The sequence below is a fragment of the Lissotriton vulgaris genome, chromosome 6 (assembly GCF_964263255.1).
Source record: "Lissotriton vulgaris chromosome 6, aLisVul1.2, whole genome shotgun sequence".
NCBI classification, from domain to species: Eukaryota; Metazoa; Chordata; class Amphibia; order Caudata; family Salamandridae; genus Lissotriton; species Lissotriton vulgaris.
Genome location: NC_141694.1, coordinates 1,659,182,177 through 1,659,200,897, shown reverse-complemented (window position 1 = coordinate 1,659,200,897; position 18,721 = coordinate 1,659,182,177). Strand labels below are relative to the sequence as shown.

Below are 18,721 nucleotides of genomic sequence, written 5' to 3'. Positions count from 1 at the left end.
TAGCTGGGAACATTAAGAAGGGGTTGTGTGGTAGAGCATTAGCTGACTACCTAATCCATCACCTATTCACTCACACATTTTCTTTTGATAGAATCTCTTTGGTTATATAAGTCTTGTTTTGGAGGGTGATTCTATCAGTACCTCTACGCTCCTCTTTTTGGTTTGCAATCCGGGACAACACCTGGACCGGGCCCGCCGGTTCTCCTGATGCGTCTTCCCCTCTTCTGGCTCTTGCCACCCATTGTGTCAGCCATTGCAGTTGCGCGGATAGGTAGTAGAGCTCATAGTCTGGCACTGCCAACCCTCCATCCGCCCGAGGGCGGAGAAGCGTGTCATGCGCCACCCTGCGCCTGCCCGCTCCCCACAGAAAGCCAATAACCATCGTCCGCAGCCGCCGAAAGTAGCTCGCCGGGATCCAGATCGGGAGGGTCCCGAAGAAGTAAAGCAGTCGCGGCAAGGTCACCATCTTGAGTAGCGCCACTCTTCCCATGAGTGACAATGGGAGCGTGCTCCAAAAGTCAAAGTTCCCTTTAGTGTGCCTGATTGCCGACCCGATATTTCCCTCAAGGATATCCGCCCTGTCATGGAAGATCGAGGTGCCAAGGTATCGCAGGCTCCTCTCCTCCGTCACACCCTCTGTGGTTTGTGGGCATATTCCCCGTGGGCGGGCTGGGAATAGGTGGGACTTCGCCCAGTTCACTCGGAGGCCCGATACTCTGCTCAACGATTTTAGGAGGATCTTAGCTCCACGCAGGGAGTCAGCCGAGTCCGCCAAGAACATCAGCAGATCATCTGCGTACAATGCGATGTGGTGCACCTGTCCATGGTATACACCTGTTACAACGCAACTTTTACAACTACCTACTATTACAACGCAACTTTTACAACGCATACCATTACAACGCATTGCGCTGGGGGGCGCTCTAGGATAGGGAATAAGTATAATTTACTATCCAACACCTTCCCTAGTGTCCACGGGGATTGGAGTTAGAATAGTAAATTATACTTACCACTATCCAGCACCTCAAAGCGCTATGCGTTGTAATAGTATGCGTTGTAATGGTCGCGTTGTAATAGTAGGTAGTTGTAATGGTATGCGTTGTAACATGGTACATCCCTGTCCATAGACGTACAGTCCCGGAAACGCCCGGCCCAGCCGGGCTCGCGCCGCAAGGGGTTCGACAGCCAGGGCGAACAGTAGGGGGGAGAGAGGACATCCCTGGCCGGTGCCCCTGCCCACCACACACATCTCAGAGATAACCCTCCCAGTTCTGACCCTCGCCGTCGCGTTCTGGTAGAGCAGCATCGTCCATTTCACGAAGCCCTCGCCAAGGCCCAGCGCGCGCAGGACATGGAAGAGATAAGGCCATTCTAGGCTGTCAAAGGCCTTCTCCATATCGACAGCAAACACCACTGCCTCGTCGCCGTCATAGGTGTCAGCCTCCAGTACATGTAGGAGTCGCTGTACGTTAAGCGCCGTTTTGCGGGTCGGGATGAAGCCCGACTGGTCCGCGTGAACCAGCATGGGCATGTGGGGGAGCAAACGCGTCGCCAAGATTTTACTTAAAATCTTGTAGTCTAGGTTGAGCATGGACAGTGGGCGATACGCCGTTCTGTCCCATGGTTGCTTGCCCGGTTTCAGCAGGGGGACGATCAGCGCCTCACCAGTGGTCGCAGGTAGGCCACCCAGCCGCTTCGACTCGTTATATAGCCACGTCAGCCGGGGCGCAAGGAGATCAACATAGGTGAGATAAAATTCCGTTGGGAATCCATTGGTGCCCGGCGTCTTGTTCCTCGCCATGCTCTTGATGGCGACTCGCACCTCTCTCTCCTCGATCTTGTCCCCGAGCCGCTTCGCGACCTCCTCGCCCAGCTCCGGCAGCTCAAGATCCTCCATAAAGGCCTGGAATTCCTCCAGCGATGGGAGGACCCTGCTGCGGTAAAGCTCCGTGTAGTAATCATAGAATAACTCACTGATCCCCTGTTGATCAAATCGCGCCGCCCCCGCGTGGTCCCTGAGCTCAAGGATGACCGAACTCCGGCGAGTCGGATTGGCCAGCCAGGCCAGAAGAGCTCCTGACTTGTCACGTTCCGAGTGCGCGCGTGTAAGGTAGGCCTTGTAGTCAAAGCACCGGAGGCGCTCCACCGTCGCCGCCACCGCCTCTCGCGCCTCCAGCAGGGCCTCGTGTGTGTCCGGTCGTTCGGGCCTTGCCCTCTCCAGCCCCCGTAATTTCTCGTCCTCCCTCGCGATATCCTCCAGTAACGTTCTCCGCACCCCTGATGTCGTCGCAATGCATTGATCCCGCATCACCGTTTTGAAGGCGTCCCATTCCGTCGCGGCTGAGCCCGCCGTGCCCGCGTTTACCTGGAAGTACGCTTCGATGCCCGAGGCTATTGTGGTTCGGAAGAGCTGGTCGTCTAGCGCCTCGGGCGAAGTTTCCAGGCTGGGATCCTCGGTATTGCGACCAGCGCATCCGCACGAGAAGCGGGTTATGGTCAGAGATCGAGCGCGTGAGATACTCACTGTGGCACACCTCTGCATGCACGTCCTGGGAAACACAGGAAGGCATCTATGCGGACGTGCAACTCATGGAGAGCGGAGAAGAACGAGTAGTCCCTGTCCGACGGGTGGTTAGCCCTTCACGAGTCGACCAGCCTCCACTGGCGTTGCCAGGCGGAGCGCGCAAGTGCCAATTTGCCAGCTGGTGCATTTGGTAGGGGGGGGTGCGATCTGTCCAGGGCAGTGTCAGTCACACTATTAAAGTTGCCGCCCAGGAGCAAGGGTTCCACTAAGAACGGGGCCAGTTTGTTGGACAGCAGGGAGAGAAATGCAGGCTGGTCCACATTCGGGGCGTACAAACAACCCAAATTAAGGTCATTCCCATCTAGTTTGCCTTGTTGCATTATGTATCTCCCCTCCGGGTCAATTACCTGTTGTGTGCACTGGAAAGGTACCCCCGCCCGTATCCAAATGGCCACCCACCTAGCATAAGCAGAGTAGCCAGGGTGGTAGACTTGCCCCCTCCAACGTCGTTGCAGCGCCTTCCCTTCCTTAGCTAGCAGATGCGTTTCCTGGAGGAAGGCAATGTGAATGCCCCGCCTGACTAAATAGGAGTGGATCTTGTGTCGCCTATGCATCGAATGCATCCCCCTTACATTCCATGTGAGACATTTGTAGCCTAAGTCGGATCCCATTGCAGAGTCCACCGTGTTCTATCTACCCTCTCAGTGACCCCCCCAGCACGCCCAGGCCCCACCCCGTCCCCCCCCTAACCTGTGTAATCAAACTACCCCAACTCCCACACCCCAGGACAGACACCAACATGGAAACCCCATCCAAACTCAAGTAGCAAAAGTGTATCACAGTAGAATAGGGCTAGGGTGGCTGTGACGCCGACCCCAGACAGGCCCGAAGCCCCCCGCCCCCGCCCCACCCCCCCCAAAAACACTCAGGAGAGGTCTCCCGACTCTTCCCTCCCCCAAGATCTCAGTGATAAGTCCCAGGGGGTATCCGCACCTCACTACATAACGTCCGGAAGCGGCCCCCATCCACACCCCAGTACCTTACATATGCGGCCAGTGTCCTGCGATCTAGATCAGCCAAGAATTCCGTCTGCTGTTTGGGGAGTCACCACCGGCAGGTCCGTCTCTGAGAGCTCGTGCCCACTGCTGGAGCCAGGGCTGGGAGCAATGACCTTCGACTGCTCCGATGCGCTACTGGAGGGGCTGGATTCTCCCTGGCTGATTGCCGCCACTGCCAGCACCGCCTTAGCTCGTTCCTGCTGCCATCCCAACGGGGAGCCAGATCGTCGTGTCGGCGTCGTTTCCGTGGAAAGTCTCCTGGGTGAGGTCTCCGGCGGGGGATCTGCGCACGACTCCCCTCTGGCATCCAACCAGCTCCAAGCCTCCTGTGGTGTTAGGAAAAAGTGGGTGCGCTCCCCAGCAATTACCCTCAGCCGTGCCGGGAACAGCATAGCATAGGGCAGCTGCAGCGACCTCAGTTTCCGCTTGACCGCCAGGAAGGAGGCCCTTTGTTTTTGCACGTCCCTAGTGAAGTCCGGGAAGACCATGACCCTGCTATTGTCGACTCTCAGGTCCGGGAGGTCTCTCACCCTCCGCAGGATGTGGTCCCTGTCTCTGAAGTGCAGGAGACGCAGTACTATTGGACGCGGCGGCCCCCCCGGCTTGGGGGGGGGGGCGCAGGGACTCTGTGTCCCGCTCAATGGCAAATAACGGGGAAAGTCCTTCTGGGGCTACCTCAGTCCGCAGCCAGCCCTCCAGGTAGGAGACCGCATCCTGCCCCTCCACTTTTTCGGGGACCCCCACGAGGCGGAGGTTATTGCGCCGAGAGCGCCCTTCGCTGTCCTCAGCCCTGAGCTCCAGCACTCGTACCTTCTGCGCCATCTCCGCCAATGATGCCTTTAGAGCATCTACGTCCCCAGGCAGACCTTTCAGGGTTACCTCCGAGGTCGCCACTCGCTCCTTCAGCTTCCTATGGTCGTCCTTCAGCAAGGTCAGGTCCGATCCGATGGTATCCATGCGCTTTTCGAGGGCTTCCCGCGACGCCACGATCGCCTGCATGATGTACCCCAGGGAAGGGTCCAGTGGGCAGGCCGAGCTCCCCAATCCAGGCCCCGGTGTATCTTCTTCCACGAGGTGGCCCGGGTCATCCAGCTTCAGGGCTTCATAGCCCTTCTTTCTGCCTCACCGCACCATGCTGGCGGGCAGCTAGCTTTGTGTGCCCCTGCGGTGGCCGCTGGTGCTCCCGCTCTCCACCCCAGCTCCGTCACAGGCACTCAGCTCTTGCGCGCCTCTGGGCCCGCGTCAGGCAGGGTCCAGGTCAACAAGCAGCCCAAGGATCAGGTCCCGCTCCACCAGGACTGTGGGGCACCAGTGCTCTGCGTTCGATCGCTTGGCGAGGTCTCCCCCGTCTGGGTGTCCCAGGCTGACTTCGCGCCTGCAAGTACTAGCCCCGGTGTGGTTCTCGGTACGCGGGCGTCTCTGGCCAGGCAGCCACCTCTTCCCGCCTGCAGACCAGGTGCCTCTCAGGAGTAGGCAGCCTGTGCCTCCGCTTCCACTCTCCTCACCGTCGCTGTCCGTGCGCCACTGGCCTGCTGGTGATGTGGGCTCCGCACTTCCCCCGGTGGGGGGGGCCCCGGACTATCCCACCGTCTGGAGGGTGAGCTCAGCACCCCACGAGGCCCCAGGGACTCCGCAATCGGCAGCCAGGGCAGTCACTGGCACTCAGGCGGCTCCATCTTGGGGTCAGGTAAACCGGTCGTCCCTCGCCCTCCGGTCCCGCTTACACTGTGGCGCCAGCCAGTGCTCCTCACCTCCGATGGGTGCAAGGGGGCCTCCGCTGGCAAACGGGCAGCTGTCGCAGCGTCCCAGGGCTCCTCGTCGCTTCCAGGGCTCCGCTGCCAGGCGTTTCAGGCCGGGACGGCGGCCGCCATTTTGGGCGCTCGTTTCTCCGGGTGCCTCGCTCTCCGTCAAAAGTTCTGTGAGGGCAGTTACAGGGGCCCCCAGACCTCCAGGATCCCCTTACATGCTCCTGATACCCTCCTGGATACTTTTGTGGGCTCGGGGTCCGAGCCGGGGCGCAGGATATGTGGTGGTGCGAGGCGGTCACGGAGGAGCTCCGGAGTCCCGCTTCCACCTACTACAAGTTGTTGGGGGACAGTCTGAAATTGATCACAAAATGAAGAGAAGACTTCAACCGTGTTCCAGACCACGAATTTGCCAGACGGCACATATAAAGGAGAAAACGCCTCTCAGGATTGTTTTTGTGCAAGAAGGTGCAGCTTCCCACACAAAAACAATTCTGCCGAAAACACAGGCACCCTTGCAACATGGTGCAAGGGTGCATGCTTTGGGACTAGGCTGCTGAAACAGAGCCAGCACAGGGGGAAGGACAGGAATGAACCGTATTGCATAAATATGGTGCATTCCGGCCCTTTCACTTTGGCGTAGGGCAGTGCAGCAAGCTGAGATGCTGCGCTGCTGTACACCAAATCGCCGTAAATAAGGGCCATGGTTTTTAAATTCTTTTACGCACTAACCAATGCAACTATCCCATTGTGCTTTAAAAGCCAAGGGTCATAAACCCGCCCATCCTGTCACCCACCCATTCAGACCTATTGCCAGTGCCCATACGCCCACTCACAAGCACAACCGGAAGTAAAGGAAAATTCTCTTTCAATTCTAAAAAATCAAGACTTGTTAACATCATTTTTTGTCTTACCATAACATCTCCATTGACTTCAAAAAGTGAGTGCAGAGCATACTCTAAATTTGTTCCACCGCCAGGCAATACACTTGAACAAGACATGTTCAAGAAATCCTTTACTGTTAGAAATAAAAGTGAAAAACCAATGAACACTGTTGAATATCAGCACACAAATACTCCTTCAAATGAACAGTAATGTCTTTAGATATTATATTTTTGATATATTTTATGTATGTATTTATATTTCCATGCTAAAAGATTATAAATTATTCTACTTAACTACCTATAAATTATTCTACTTATCCTATTTAATATACCATTAATAAACCCATTCAAACAGTCCCACCTGACATCTATTTTTATCTCCCACTTTTCTCAGTCCTCTGCTTTTGGACAGCGAATAAAACGGACTATAACTTTAAGATACCCGGAAAATGTTCTTCTGTTCAACCTCAAAATATTGCAGGACACACAGGACACGCACCTTGCTGTAGACACGCTTTGCTTTCCAGTGCTGTCAATGGTTTCCAAACAAGGGTCGCCTTGTGCTCTTCCATCTCCAAGAAGGAAAGGCTCTGAAGCTCAGGAATTTTAGCCTGGAACCTTGGTCCAATATTGATACGCCTGACAAGATGAAATGGTGATAGAATTACTGTTTAATGGCAGCCACAAGAAATGGAAATATTTTTATAATATACTGGAGCTTGAATAAATGCAGCTTTATGATTTCCTTATTACTGTTGTGGTGTGACGTAGGCAAATGATGTAGGTGCTCAACTATAGTACGTTAGTACAGTGAAGCAGATGCCCCACCCCTTCCGCAGAAGCGGGCCCCATGACCCCCTACAACAGAATTAGAGAATTACATTTCCACGAGGGAGTAGGTGGAAAATAATGGGTTTGGTTAGTTTTCATCTCATGGCATATTTAGCATACCCTGACTAGCATGCAGTCATAGAGGGGTGGCGCAAATCACCCTGTGGACTCAAGCACTTTTGATAGCAACTAAGCCCAGATATCTGGTGGGAAAGCTTAAGGGTCACCCTTGACAGATCGATCTCACACTCAATTCCTACAGTAGATGGTAAGACCTGGGGCATACCCGCATGATCGGGGAGATGATGTGGTCTCATGGTTAGAGCTGCCGACTTTGGAGCTGGGAAACCAAGGTTCGAGTCTCAGGGTTGACTCCACATCCTGTGATTCTGGGCAAATCACTTAATCTCCCCGTGCCTACCAAAAAATAATAATGAATGTGTCCTTGTGTAACATAACTGGTGCTCATGTAAAGGGTTCCAATACCTTGGGGTCGAGTTCGCTCTAATAAATCTGCAAAAAAACGAAAAAGAAAAGATCTGCAGACATTAAACTGAGGACCGTGATGCGGGAGTAAAATCATTGTATTAAAATTGGAATGCCTTTAAAAAATGACAATGTACCATTCTGAAATGATTGACGCATGTATTTGATAAATGCCAATAAAAATGACGTGTTTAAAAAAGGTATCGCAGTTGAGTTGTTACTTCCTAATGCCTGCAGCAAGAACCAGCAGTTATGGCGAAAGGCAGGGAACAAAGTATAATTACAGCTGGTATTTAAACATATTTCATTCTTGTGATCTGTTTTTTTCTAAAATGAACAGTGATAAGCGTAAAGCACAAGTTACTACTTGTGTAACGATATATCTGTAAGAGACATTAGTTAGTGATAGATTCCTTCCCTTAGAATATCCCCAGGCGTCAGACTGGATCCGGAAACCTTTGCGTAGCAATACCCCTGCGCGCCGGTAGGCGTCGTCTGCGGCTCCGCGTTCGCCGTCGGCGTCGTGAGCGCCGGAATGACGTCGTTGGAGTACTTAGATGGCGCCCATGCGCGCTGACGTCAGTTCTGATACACAGCTTTTCCGCGCCAGATACGCAGAGCCATGATAGAACTAACACTGGTGCCATGGAACTAGGACCCTGAAAGGGGATGACCTTAACCCTAGATATCGGTTCGCAGAACGGGGAGGATGGGTGGGTCCGTAAGGAATCTATCACTAACTAATGTCTCTTACAGATATATCGTTACACAAGTAGTAACTTGTGCATCTGAAAGAGACACGTTAGTGATAGATTCCTTACCTTAGAATAGATACCCCAGCAATACCAACCCCAGTGGTGGGTCTGCGAACCAATATCACACCAGAAAGTCCTGGAGGACGGAACGGCCAAAGAAGCCATCCCTCCGGACTTGACTGTCCAGGCAGTAGTGTCTTGCGAACGTGTGCAGCGAGGCCCACGTAGCTGCCTGGCAAATGTCCTGCAAGGGGACCCCTCGGCCCAGGGCAGTTGTTGTCGCCGAGGCCCGAGTGGAGTGAGCCCACAGCCCAGCCGGGGGCTCCTTCCTCGCCATGGAATAACATGCTTGAATACACAAGATGATCCACCTCGAAATGGTCCTCTTGTGTACAGCCTTTCCCTTCTTCGCGCCCACGTAACCAACAAAGATTTGGTCATCCACCCGGAATTGGCGTGTGCGATCTAAGTAGTAGGAGAGCGCACGTTTTGGATCCAGACGGTGGAGCCTCTCTTCCTCTTTCGAGGGATGCGGAGGCGGAAAGAAGGTGGGCAAAGTGATGGACTGCCCGATGTGGAAGGCCGTGACAACCTTGGGCAGAAAGGAAGGTCGTGTACGTAACACCACCTTGTCAGGATGAACAGACAGGAAAGGTGGAGAAGAAGAAAGAGCCTGGAGCTCACTCACTCTCCTGGCAGAGGTGATGGCAACCAGGAAGGCAGTTTTCAACGTGAGAAGACGGAGAGGACAGTTATGGAGTGGCTCAAAGGGAGCACACATCAGATAAGTGAGAACAAGATTCAAGTCCCACTGGGGCATCACGAAGGGAACAGGAGGGAACATGTGTGTGATGCCCTTCAGAAATCTACTTACAATGGGGGACTTGAATAAAGAAGGCTGATCAGGTAGCCTTAAGAAGGCGGATAGAGCAGAAAGGTACCCTTTAAGAGGAAGAAAGAAAGAGCAGCACTTCCGAACCGGGTGCAGAGAGAGGATCCACAGCCTTTGCTGTGCACCATGCCACAAATCTGTTCCACCTGCAGGCGTATACCGACTTTGTGGAGGGACGCCTGGCTGCCAGAATGATATCACAGACTTCAGGAGGCAAGTCAAATGGCCTCAACTGCCACCGCTCAATCTCCAAGCTTGTAGGTGGAGACTGGACAGGTTCGGGTGCAGGACCGTCCCCTGCTGCTGCGACAGAAGGTCCTCCCGAAGAGGCAGACGAATCGGGGGATCGACTGACATGCTGAGTAGCTCGGGATACCAGTATCTTCGTGCCCAGTCCGGAGCCACAAGGATAACCTGGGCCCGGTCGCGCCAGATCTTCTTCAGCACTCTGGGCAGAAGTGGTATAGGCGGAAAGGCGTACAACAGACCGCAGCTCCACTCGTGACAAAAAGCGTCTCCGAGCGAGTGCCGCCTTGGAAATTCCAACGCGCAGAACTGATGACATTGCGCTTTCTCTTCTGTGGCGAATAGATATAACCAAGGCTCTCCCCACTGCTGAAAGAGACCTTGCGCCACGTCCGAGTTCAGACGCCATTCGTGATCCATCATGCACCGACGGCTGAGTTCGTCCTCCCTGGCATTCAGAGAGCCTGCCAGGTGTTGAACCACCAGGGTCACGCCCTGATGTTCCAGCCATTGCCATAGGCGCAGAGCCTCCTGGCAAAGGGTCCACGACCCCACTCCGCCTTGTTTGTTGCAGTACCACATGGCGGTGATGTTGTCGGTGAACACTTGCACTGCACGTCCCCGGACAGAAGGGAGGAATGCTTTCAGTGCTAGACTAATCGCCCGAAGCTCCAGCAGGTTGATATGGAGCCGGGACTCCGCCGGAGACGAGAGGCCTCTGATCTCCGCCTCTCCCATGTGGCCTCCCCAGCCCTGGAGGGACGCGTCCGTCACAACTACGTGCTCCGGGTGGGGCAGGGAGAGGGATCTGCCACTGACCCAGTCGCGGTCCGTGAGCCACCACTGCAGTTGTCTCGCAGTGCCCTCCGAGATCAAGACATGATCGGACAGGTTGCCCTGATGCTGGGCCCACTGAAACTTCAGGTCCCACTGCAGAGCCCGCATCCGCCACCTGGCGTGACGCACCAGAAGGATGCAGGAGGCCATCAGTCCCAGAAGCCGCAGCGTCAACCTGACCGAGACTCGGGATAACGGCTGGAAGATGGGAACCAGAGCCTGAATATCCCGAACCCGCTGTTCGGGTGGGAAAACCCGAAACTGCGCCGAGTCGAGAACTGCTCCGATGAAGAGGAGCTTCTGAGAGGGACACAGGTGTGACTTCGGCACATTGATGGAGAACCCCAGCAGGTGCAGGAGGTCGGCCGTAGTCTGGAGGTGGCTGACGACTGTCTGGGGCGAGCCCGCCTTCAACAACCAGTCGTCGAGGTAGGGGAAGACTGATACCCCCTGCCTGCGCAGATGAGCTGCGACCACCGCCATCACCTTCGTGAACACCCGTGGGGCGCTGGTAAGGCCGAAGGGGAGCACGGTAAACTGAAAGTGCTCTTGGCCTACCGTGAACCGCAGGTAACGCCGGTGGGCCGGCAGGACGGGGATGTGGAAATAGGCATCCTGCAGGTCCAAAGCTACCATCCAGTCTCCCGGGTCCAGGGCAGCCAGGACCTGAGCCAAAGTCAGCATCTTGAACTTCTCCGTCCGGAGGAAGCCGTTGACGTTCCGCAAGTCCAAGATAGGGCGTAGGCCCCCTTTGCCCTTCTTGGGCACCAGAAAGTAGTGGGAGTAACATCCACACCCTACTTCTGGCCCAGGAACGCGCTCGATGACGCGCTCGTGACTTCCGCTTGCAGAAGTTGCAAGTGATCCCCCGACACGCGGTGGTATTGCGGTGGCATGGATGGAGGGGATGCCTCGAAGGGGAGGGAGTAGCCCCTTCGGACAATCTGCAGCACCCACCTGTCCGACGTGACTGTATGCCAGTGGGAGAGGTGATGGCGAACCCTGCCCCCCCACAGACGTCACATGGGCCTGAAAACTCGGACTAGGAAGGTTTTGAGGCAGGTGCTGCTGAGGGAGGTGTGGAGGGAGGTGTGGACTGGCCTCGCCGCGGTCCCCGACCGCCGCCACGGCGGTTTCCACGTCCGCCACCGCGCTACTGGACATTTTGCGGAGTGTGGCTGACGGTACGTGGTGGGGCGCCCCTTCCGTGGCCACGAAAGGAGCGAAAGGCACCCGTTTGCTGGCGTGGGGCCGTGAGGCCCAAGGACTTGGCCGTAGCCCTGGAGTCCTTGAAACGTTCCAGCGCATGGTCTGCCTTGTCGCCGAAGAGGTGACGGCCATCAAACGGCATGTCCAGGAGTGTGGCCTGGACATCGGCCGAGAAGTTGGCGGACCTCAACCAGGCCAGGCGTGGCGTCGAACCGCCACCGTCGTTGCCATCGCCCTGCCCAGTGAGTCCGTTGTATCCAGCCCACACCGGATAGAAAAGCGTGCTGCATCTCGGCCGTCCGCAAGGGCTTGGCCGAGTTTAGCCTGGACCTCCTCCGGGCATCTTGGCAGCACCTCCGCAACCGTGTCCCACAGAGTGTGGGTGTAGCGGCCCAAGAGACAGGCGGTGTTCACAGACAGCAGCCCCAAGCTAACAGACGAGAAAACCTTCTTCCCGAACTGTTCATATCTCTTGGATTCCCTGTCGGGCGGGGCCGACGGGAATGCGGTGTGGGAGTTTGAGGCCTGGATGACCAGACTCTCAGGGGTGGGATGGGTGGAAAAAAGCATGGGTCGCCCGGGGCCGGGCGGTAGCGTCTGGCCACGTTCCTATCCACAGGCGGGCCTGTGGCGGGCTTGGACCAAGTGCCCAGAAGAACGTCACATAAGGCCTCATTGAACGGCAGCAGGGGCTCCACGGAGCTTGACTGCGGTTTGAGTACCTCAGTGAGGAGATTAGTCCTCACGGCCGCGACGGGGAGCTGAAGGTTTAAGGCCTTAGCTGCCTTCGTCAACACTATGCTGTAAGTAGAACCCGCCTCCGAAACCACAGTCGGAGGCGAGGTAAATCCAGTGTCTGGCGATGTGTCAATACCACTGGCCTTCCCAAGCTCATATGTCCAGTCCTGCTGTGACTGGCAATCTTGTGCCAGAGTGTCCTCGGACCCCTCCCAATTTTCCTCGTCACCTGTGTCCTGGAAACCAGGATTAGTAGACAGGGCCTCCTCGTGGAGATAAAAATCCCCAAAGGCCGTCGGAATCGGCGCCCAGCGGTGCCCTTCCGGCGCCTGAGTAGGACCGCAGGAAACATTGGGGGCGGCAACCACATTGGCCATCGGGGGGGGACACCTGAAGGGACGGCGCCGGCGAGGTCGTAAGGTCGACCGGCGAGGACCCGGATCCGGAACCGGATCCAGTGAGGTCCTGCGGCGCCGAGACCGAAGTCGCCAGCGGCGTCGGAGCCGAAGCACCCGACGGCGTCGGGGCCGAAGCACCCGACCCGGAAGGACCTCCAGACGGAACCGATCGGCCCGAAGGCGCCACGGGAACGGACTGAGGAGGGAGGGCCCTCATGGCCATGAGGTACCTCTCGACCTCCTCCGGCGTCGCGCCGTGCCCAGGGACCCGAAGGTGTGGGGCAGGCGGCGACGCTTGCGACTCCCGCGGAGCCGCGTGGGCGGTGTCGCCCGAGCCCCCGGCCGCATCGTGCGAGCGTCGGGGCGGGTCGGAGGATCGATGACGTCGCTCCGACCTCTTATGCCTCTTACCTGAGGACTTGGAACCAGACGATCGGTGTCCACTTCCGGAGCTTCGATGACTCCGACCTCGCGACCTGTCCCTCGACCTCCCGTGGGACCGGGACCTGGAGCGGCGCGGGCCGATCGTCGTGGTCGAGGCCTAAGCACTTCAGGCACCGGCGATGGGGGTCCGTGACCGACATGAGTCGATCGCACTTCGAGCAAGGCTTGAACCCGGGCATCCCTGGCACCGATAGAGTCGAGAACTCGACAAAAATGAGAGATCAAAAGGATCAAAAAGTTCAGTCAAAAATTGACTGGGGGTAGAGCTTCTTCCGGATCTGCGCTAGCTGGCGCGGAAAAAAGAAGAACTGACGTCAGCGCGCATGGGCGCCGTCTAAGTACTCCGACAACGTCATTCCGGCGCTCACGACGCCGACGACGAACGCGGAGCCGCCGACGACGCCTACCGGCGCGCAGGTGTATTGCTACGCAAAAGTTTCCGGATCCAGTCTGACGCCTGGGGATATTCTAAGGTAAGGAATCTATCACTAACGTGTCTCTTTCAGATGAAAAGTTATGGAAACATTTCTTTTTTACCAATAGGTCATTTCAAGGAAGAAAGACTCTCTTTCTGTTTCTACACATTCTGATCTAAAGCATTTTTAAATCTGATTTCCATTAAACTTATTCTAATATCTTTTTTGTAACAAACTACTAAACTCTTTTTGGTGTTTTTAATTTCACACTACAGATTCTGCTTGTATTCTACATGCCTGCTACCATACCATGTCCTTCATATAAAACAGTGGCATTAATGATTTAAGCAGTTTGTGAGAAGGGTAATAGTGTGACCATTTAGTAAATCAATCATATACTATCTGCCAAAGGGCCTAAAATCTGATGACTACACAGCAGACTAGGCACTAAATAAAGGGAAGCGAATGCTAATGTAATTCCTTACATTTGGACCATAGCACTACAAGTGGTAAGGCTAAGTTACCAATTAAGGTAGTAGAGTAAAAAAGGGAAGTGTTATCTTTGGAACTGAATCTGCATAAAACGGTCCAACAGTTGTCCTTCATTGGATAACCGACTGACTGACCGCAGCATTGTGCAGCATGATTCTATAGTAATATCTTCAAGTATTCCATGGGAATTTATTTGAGCTCCCTGCAAGTATATTCAACGAGTGGATACAGCTTGTGTCCGTGATCTGGGCAGACAGGAAAATAAGGCCTAGTTTGGAGGTAAAGACACTACCATGTGAGAGCTGTGGAATGCATCTCCACACCTAGAATGTTATCTCATATGGCTGCTCAGATGCTACACTTGGTACATTTGCCCCCCCCCCCCCTACCCTTCCCCCATGAGGAGTTTAGACTGCTCTCAAGAATGTCATGGCGTTGTGAAGCTTTGGTATTTACTCGTGTCATGATATGGTGAGATCCAAGAGGGTCATACTTAATTGCACATATATCTAGGATGAGGCAGCAAGCCACAAGCAATATCACAGATTGTTCTAGTCCATTGCTGTGGTGTCATTATAGTGAATACTTGGATTTAAATCTACACGCAGTGAAGCCACAACAGCAGGCTGAACTGGGGGTTGGGGTATAGAGGTAGCTTATTAATGGGTGATCTATACAATGACAAACGTTTTCTGATATTTGAGAAAGTCATGGAGAAATTCTGAGTTTCCTCCAGTCAATTACTTTCCTGCATGCGACTGGCAGCAGTGAATAGAAAGGTTTGGCATAGTTTGACCTGCATCCTGACTCTGCGGTTAGAACTGATCCAATTGCAGGGGGGTGGGTGCTATATATATCTTTTTTTTGTTGCATATTTCTATAGCGCGAACTCGACCCGAAGGTATTGGAGCCCTTTACATGAGCACCGTATTTACATTACATATTCAGGCACGGGGAGATTAAGTGGTTTGCCCAGAATCACAGGATGTGGACGAGACCCCCAGGCTCGAACTATGGTTTCCAGCATTAAAGTCGGCAGTCTAGCCGATGGACCACATCCCATATCTCTTTGCGCTACAAAGCCCTAAAAGGTGAACATTAGCTAAGACAACTGCATTCAAGAGTTTGATAGGGCAAACACTAGGGGTACTCCTTAACTGATGCACAGTGGGATAGAGTGTTTGCATACACTATGTAATGCACAATTAATGCTGGATTCAAACTTATGCAATGGTACTCAGTGCATTTTACACCAGTTATCATGTACAAGATCTTCCCACAAAAGACCAGAGGTTTGTCACAGATGTGATAATATGAAGGCCAGCTTAAGCATATGATACGTCTTGCTGCTGGTGGGCTGGTTATGGTAAGCAATAGTGAAAAAGACCACAAAAAACTGTCTGAAGTATAACACAATATTCTGTCCGGTACTGCATCATAGGGCTAGACTAAAGACCTTAGAAGAACAACTGTAATATAGATTAAAAGCATTGTACATTCTTCAGGCCAGAAAGCATATTACTATATATGTGAACCTCCCCGCAGACCCTGATTTAGATGAATGTTAAAAAGATGTGAGGGAGTTGCCGAAGGAGCAGACAATGGTTGAAGTACGCACTCATGCTAAATTGATAGAAGATCTTAATGATTGGACCAGCTCTGGCAGGAGTTTGAGGAGAGTGACAAAGCACTGGACCAGTCCAATGCCACTGTAAAAACCTGAACCGCTGAACAATTTTGTTGTGTGAGTCTGCACTAAGGTGCTGTGTTAATTTGTTAACTTGCTGTACATCTTCCGTTGATTTTCCCATCAATGGGAGGTAACTCAAGATCCAAAACCTCTGCCACTCGTCTAATGACCATGGCGAACGAAGGCTTTTTTTCCATAAAATGGCAAAGAGGTGAGTCTAACTCCATGTCACGGGAGCTGTTCAGCCAACTGACCTCTTGTAGGTTCATATAAAAGTTGTCGTCATACTGAGGGATAAACTCATCCGCATCACCGTCATTGCCAAAAAGGGGTGGGTTTGGCCAGAGTCTGATCTGAAACAATGGCGGAGTACTAGAGAACAGCTCTTTGGCAAGGGTTCTTTTGTAAGTCAAACTGTATTGGGGCCAGGTCTGTTGGAACTGTGCTGGAACATGGCTTCGCTGATGGTTGTGATGGATTGGATTTGGTGTCAGACAGGACAATAGGATCAACATCTTCCTCCATTGTCGGTGGTATCAGTGCCAGCATCAACGCGGCATGAACTGTCATGGATCGTTGTGCCAGGTGTGGAGTCAGCTCTGAAGCCTGAACTAAATCTGTCGACGAACCCACAAGTGGTAATCCGACCACAGGCTTCCTTGGATTTGTGGGGCCGAAGTCACGCCATTAGGAAGCCAAAGAACCAGAGCATGGCCTCCTTGAATGCCTCAATCTGTTGTGGCGTCGCTGAAAGACCCAAAAATTGGGGTACATTGGAACTAGCTGCTGAATGGGGTCCACAGTAGGGGATCAGGAACAAGGCTGGGGAGAGGCACCCTTGGGTGTCTTGCGTTTCTTCTTTGATTTAGACTTACCCAAAGACATGGATCACAACAATGACCTTTCGCGGGGCCACCAGAGAGCGTGTACCAATCCTTGTTCTCAACTTTGAGCAGGAACAAGCCTCACCTGACTTCCTGCAATGTTCGGCGACATACAGCTTGACTTTGGGGTCTCGGATCGCCTTCAGGCACACTACCGACTTACAACTTTGAGCAACGGCCCAGCTCAGACACCGGAGGCTCACCTCATGAGAATCCTCAATTGATATTTTTTGCGACAGTCCCAACAAGGCTGAAATAATGCTGTTTTATAAGGGACATGCCCATGCACACTTGAAAAAGGTTTGACAAAAAGACTCGTCAACTGACTAGAAAAAAGTTGGAGCTAAGTACCGATTCACACACGAAGGTCAGAATGAAAGGATCTGATGTCATTCTGCTTGTGTGCGGTACAGCAGTCACTTCCAGGGTGTAGCAGAGTCGTCATTGAGTCACACAACACCACCTGCTGACATGCAGAGGTTATGCTGAAAGGTCTTCCGGATCCAGTCTGGCACCTGGGGACATTCTACAGGTGAGGAATCTATGGTCAGAAGTATCTATCAGAAACCACTGCAAAGACAATAAGTCCAAAAGGCGTGCCCTATTAGCTTTGCCAAGGCTTGTTTTTTCAGAGTCAAGAAAGAAGAAAGACAACAGTGTAATTAATGCATATCTATCTGCAAAATATAAAAGGAAAAAGAGATCCAGCTATAGTGTAGCAAAGTATTCATACGCATCTCGAATATTTATTTCTGAGAACACACCCAATTTTGTAGAGAAGAGAAGGCATAATGCAAGCAGTGCAATTATGTGTGGGAATTGAAAAGAAATATAAACACAGAAACCACATCGGAGGTCTAACTCACTCTTCAGCACATTAGATTTCACAGGAGATACGTCAGGGACTGTCAACACTTTTGTTAAAATGGTTAGAACTGGTACACACAAAAATGATGTTTTATTGAATGTTCTTGAAGGTTATGATGAACAGGAGGTCTTTTACTTTTGAGATGCATGCTCTCTTCCAGGAAGGTGAATCATGTGGCTTAGTTCATATTGTTTGTAGCCTTAAAAAAGGTCCTCTCTTAAGGTTCTGCCTGAAACCTCAGCATATATCACATTTGCCCAGACCTATAAAACTTCACGTATAGCATGGGACTGTCACACGAGTTACCAAGACCTGAATAGCCATGTCTTTACAGCAAAGAGACTGGATGCTTTTTTTATACTGAGAGGAAGTGTATTCCATACTTAGGATGCTTAAAGCACAATGCTTTTCCATCCCCATCGTACTTGTTTGAAGCTAGGCTGTACCAATAGGTTTGCAGTGGCTGAGTGCAGCTTTCTAACAGGGAGATTATGGACTGCCTTATAGGTTAAACACAACAACTTAAAGGTGCTTCTTTGTTTAACAGGAAGCCATTGCAGCCTTTTCAAATCTTGTGATACTGAACAGAATTTGGGAATTTTCAGCAAAAGTCTAGCCACAGCGTTTTGCAAGACCTGAAGTTTATTTATGTTATACTTATGGGAGGTCAAAAGCGGGGGCGTGGCTAGCAGCCAAGGAATATGGCCGCAGCCTAGAGAAGCTCCGAGCTCCAGAAGCGGGCCCTGTCTATCCATACTGTAATCCGCAATCCAATCTGCATAGAAAAGTGAAGGAGGAGGGGATGAGAGTGGCTTACATCGTCCGTGATCAACTCAGGGACGAAACGGGACCACTCTGTAGCGGAGACGGTGAGCGGAATCCAGCGGCCTACAGGGACATGGCAGCGGGACCCACAGTTCCAGAAGTATCCGAGTTGAGTGGCCTGGGGGTCGGATCGGGGTGGAGCGGTAGTGTCGGCAGGCGGAGCGTCCCCCCCCTCCGTCCCCGAGGCTGCGCTGAACAGCGGAGTTGATGCTACTGCGGGGTAAGGACTGGAGGCGTCCCCGCAAAGCTACATAAACGTGAATAACGGGTGGCCGGGGCGGAGGTTGCAGAATTCCCCCTGCCGCCATTTTAAGCCCTCGGGCTGATGACCACCGGGGAGAGGCTGTACATTAGAACTGGCGGAGGCACCCCCCGGGACACGCTACACCAGGGGTCTCCAAACCGGTCCTGGAGGGCGAGATCCATGCCAGATTTTAAAAATTACTACATGTATCTCAATGGGGATATCCCAATAATCTGGCATCGATTCGGCCCTCCA

The 18,721-nt window shown here is 53.1% G+C and overlaps 1 protein-coding gene across 1 annotated transcript in view; it reads right to left on the bottom strand.

Moving 5' to 3' along the window:
- The window catches only part of TRERF1 (transcriptional regulating factor 1), a 635,163-nt gene that overhangs the window by 174,937 nt on the left and 441,505 nt on the right, over window positions 1–18,721 (bottom strand). Inside the window, exons 10-11 of the mRNA XM_086927823.1 lie at window positions 6,711–6,850; window positions 6,242–6,345 (exon numbers count right to left, since the gene is read on the bottom strand). Coding sequence (XP_086783949.1) covers window positions 6,242–6,345; window positions 6,711–6,850 — 244 coding nt within the window. The remainder of the gene's footprint in view (window positions 1–6,241; window positions 6,346–6,710; window positions 6,851–18,721) is intronic.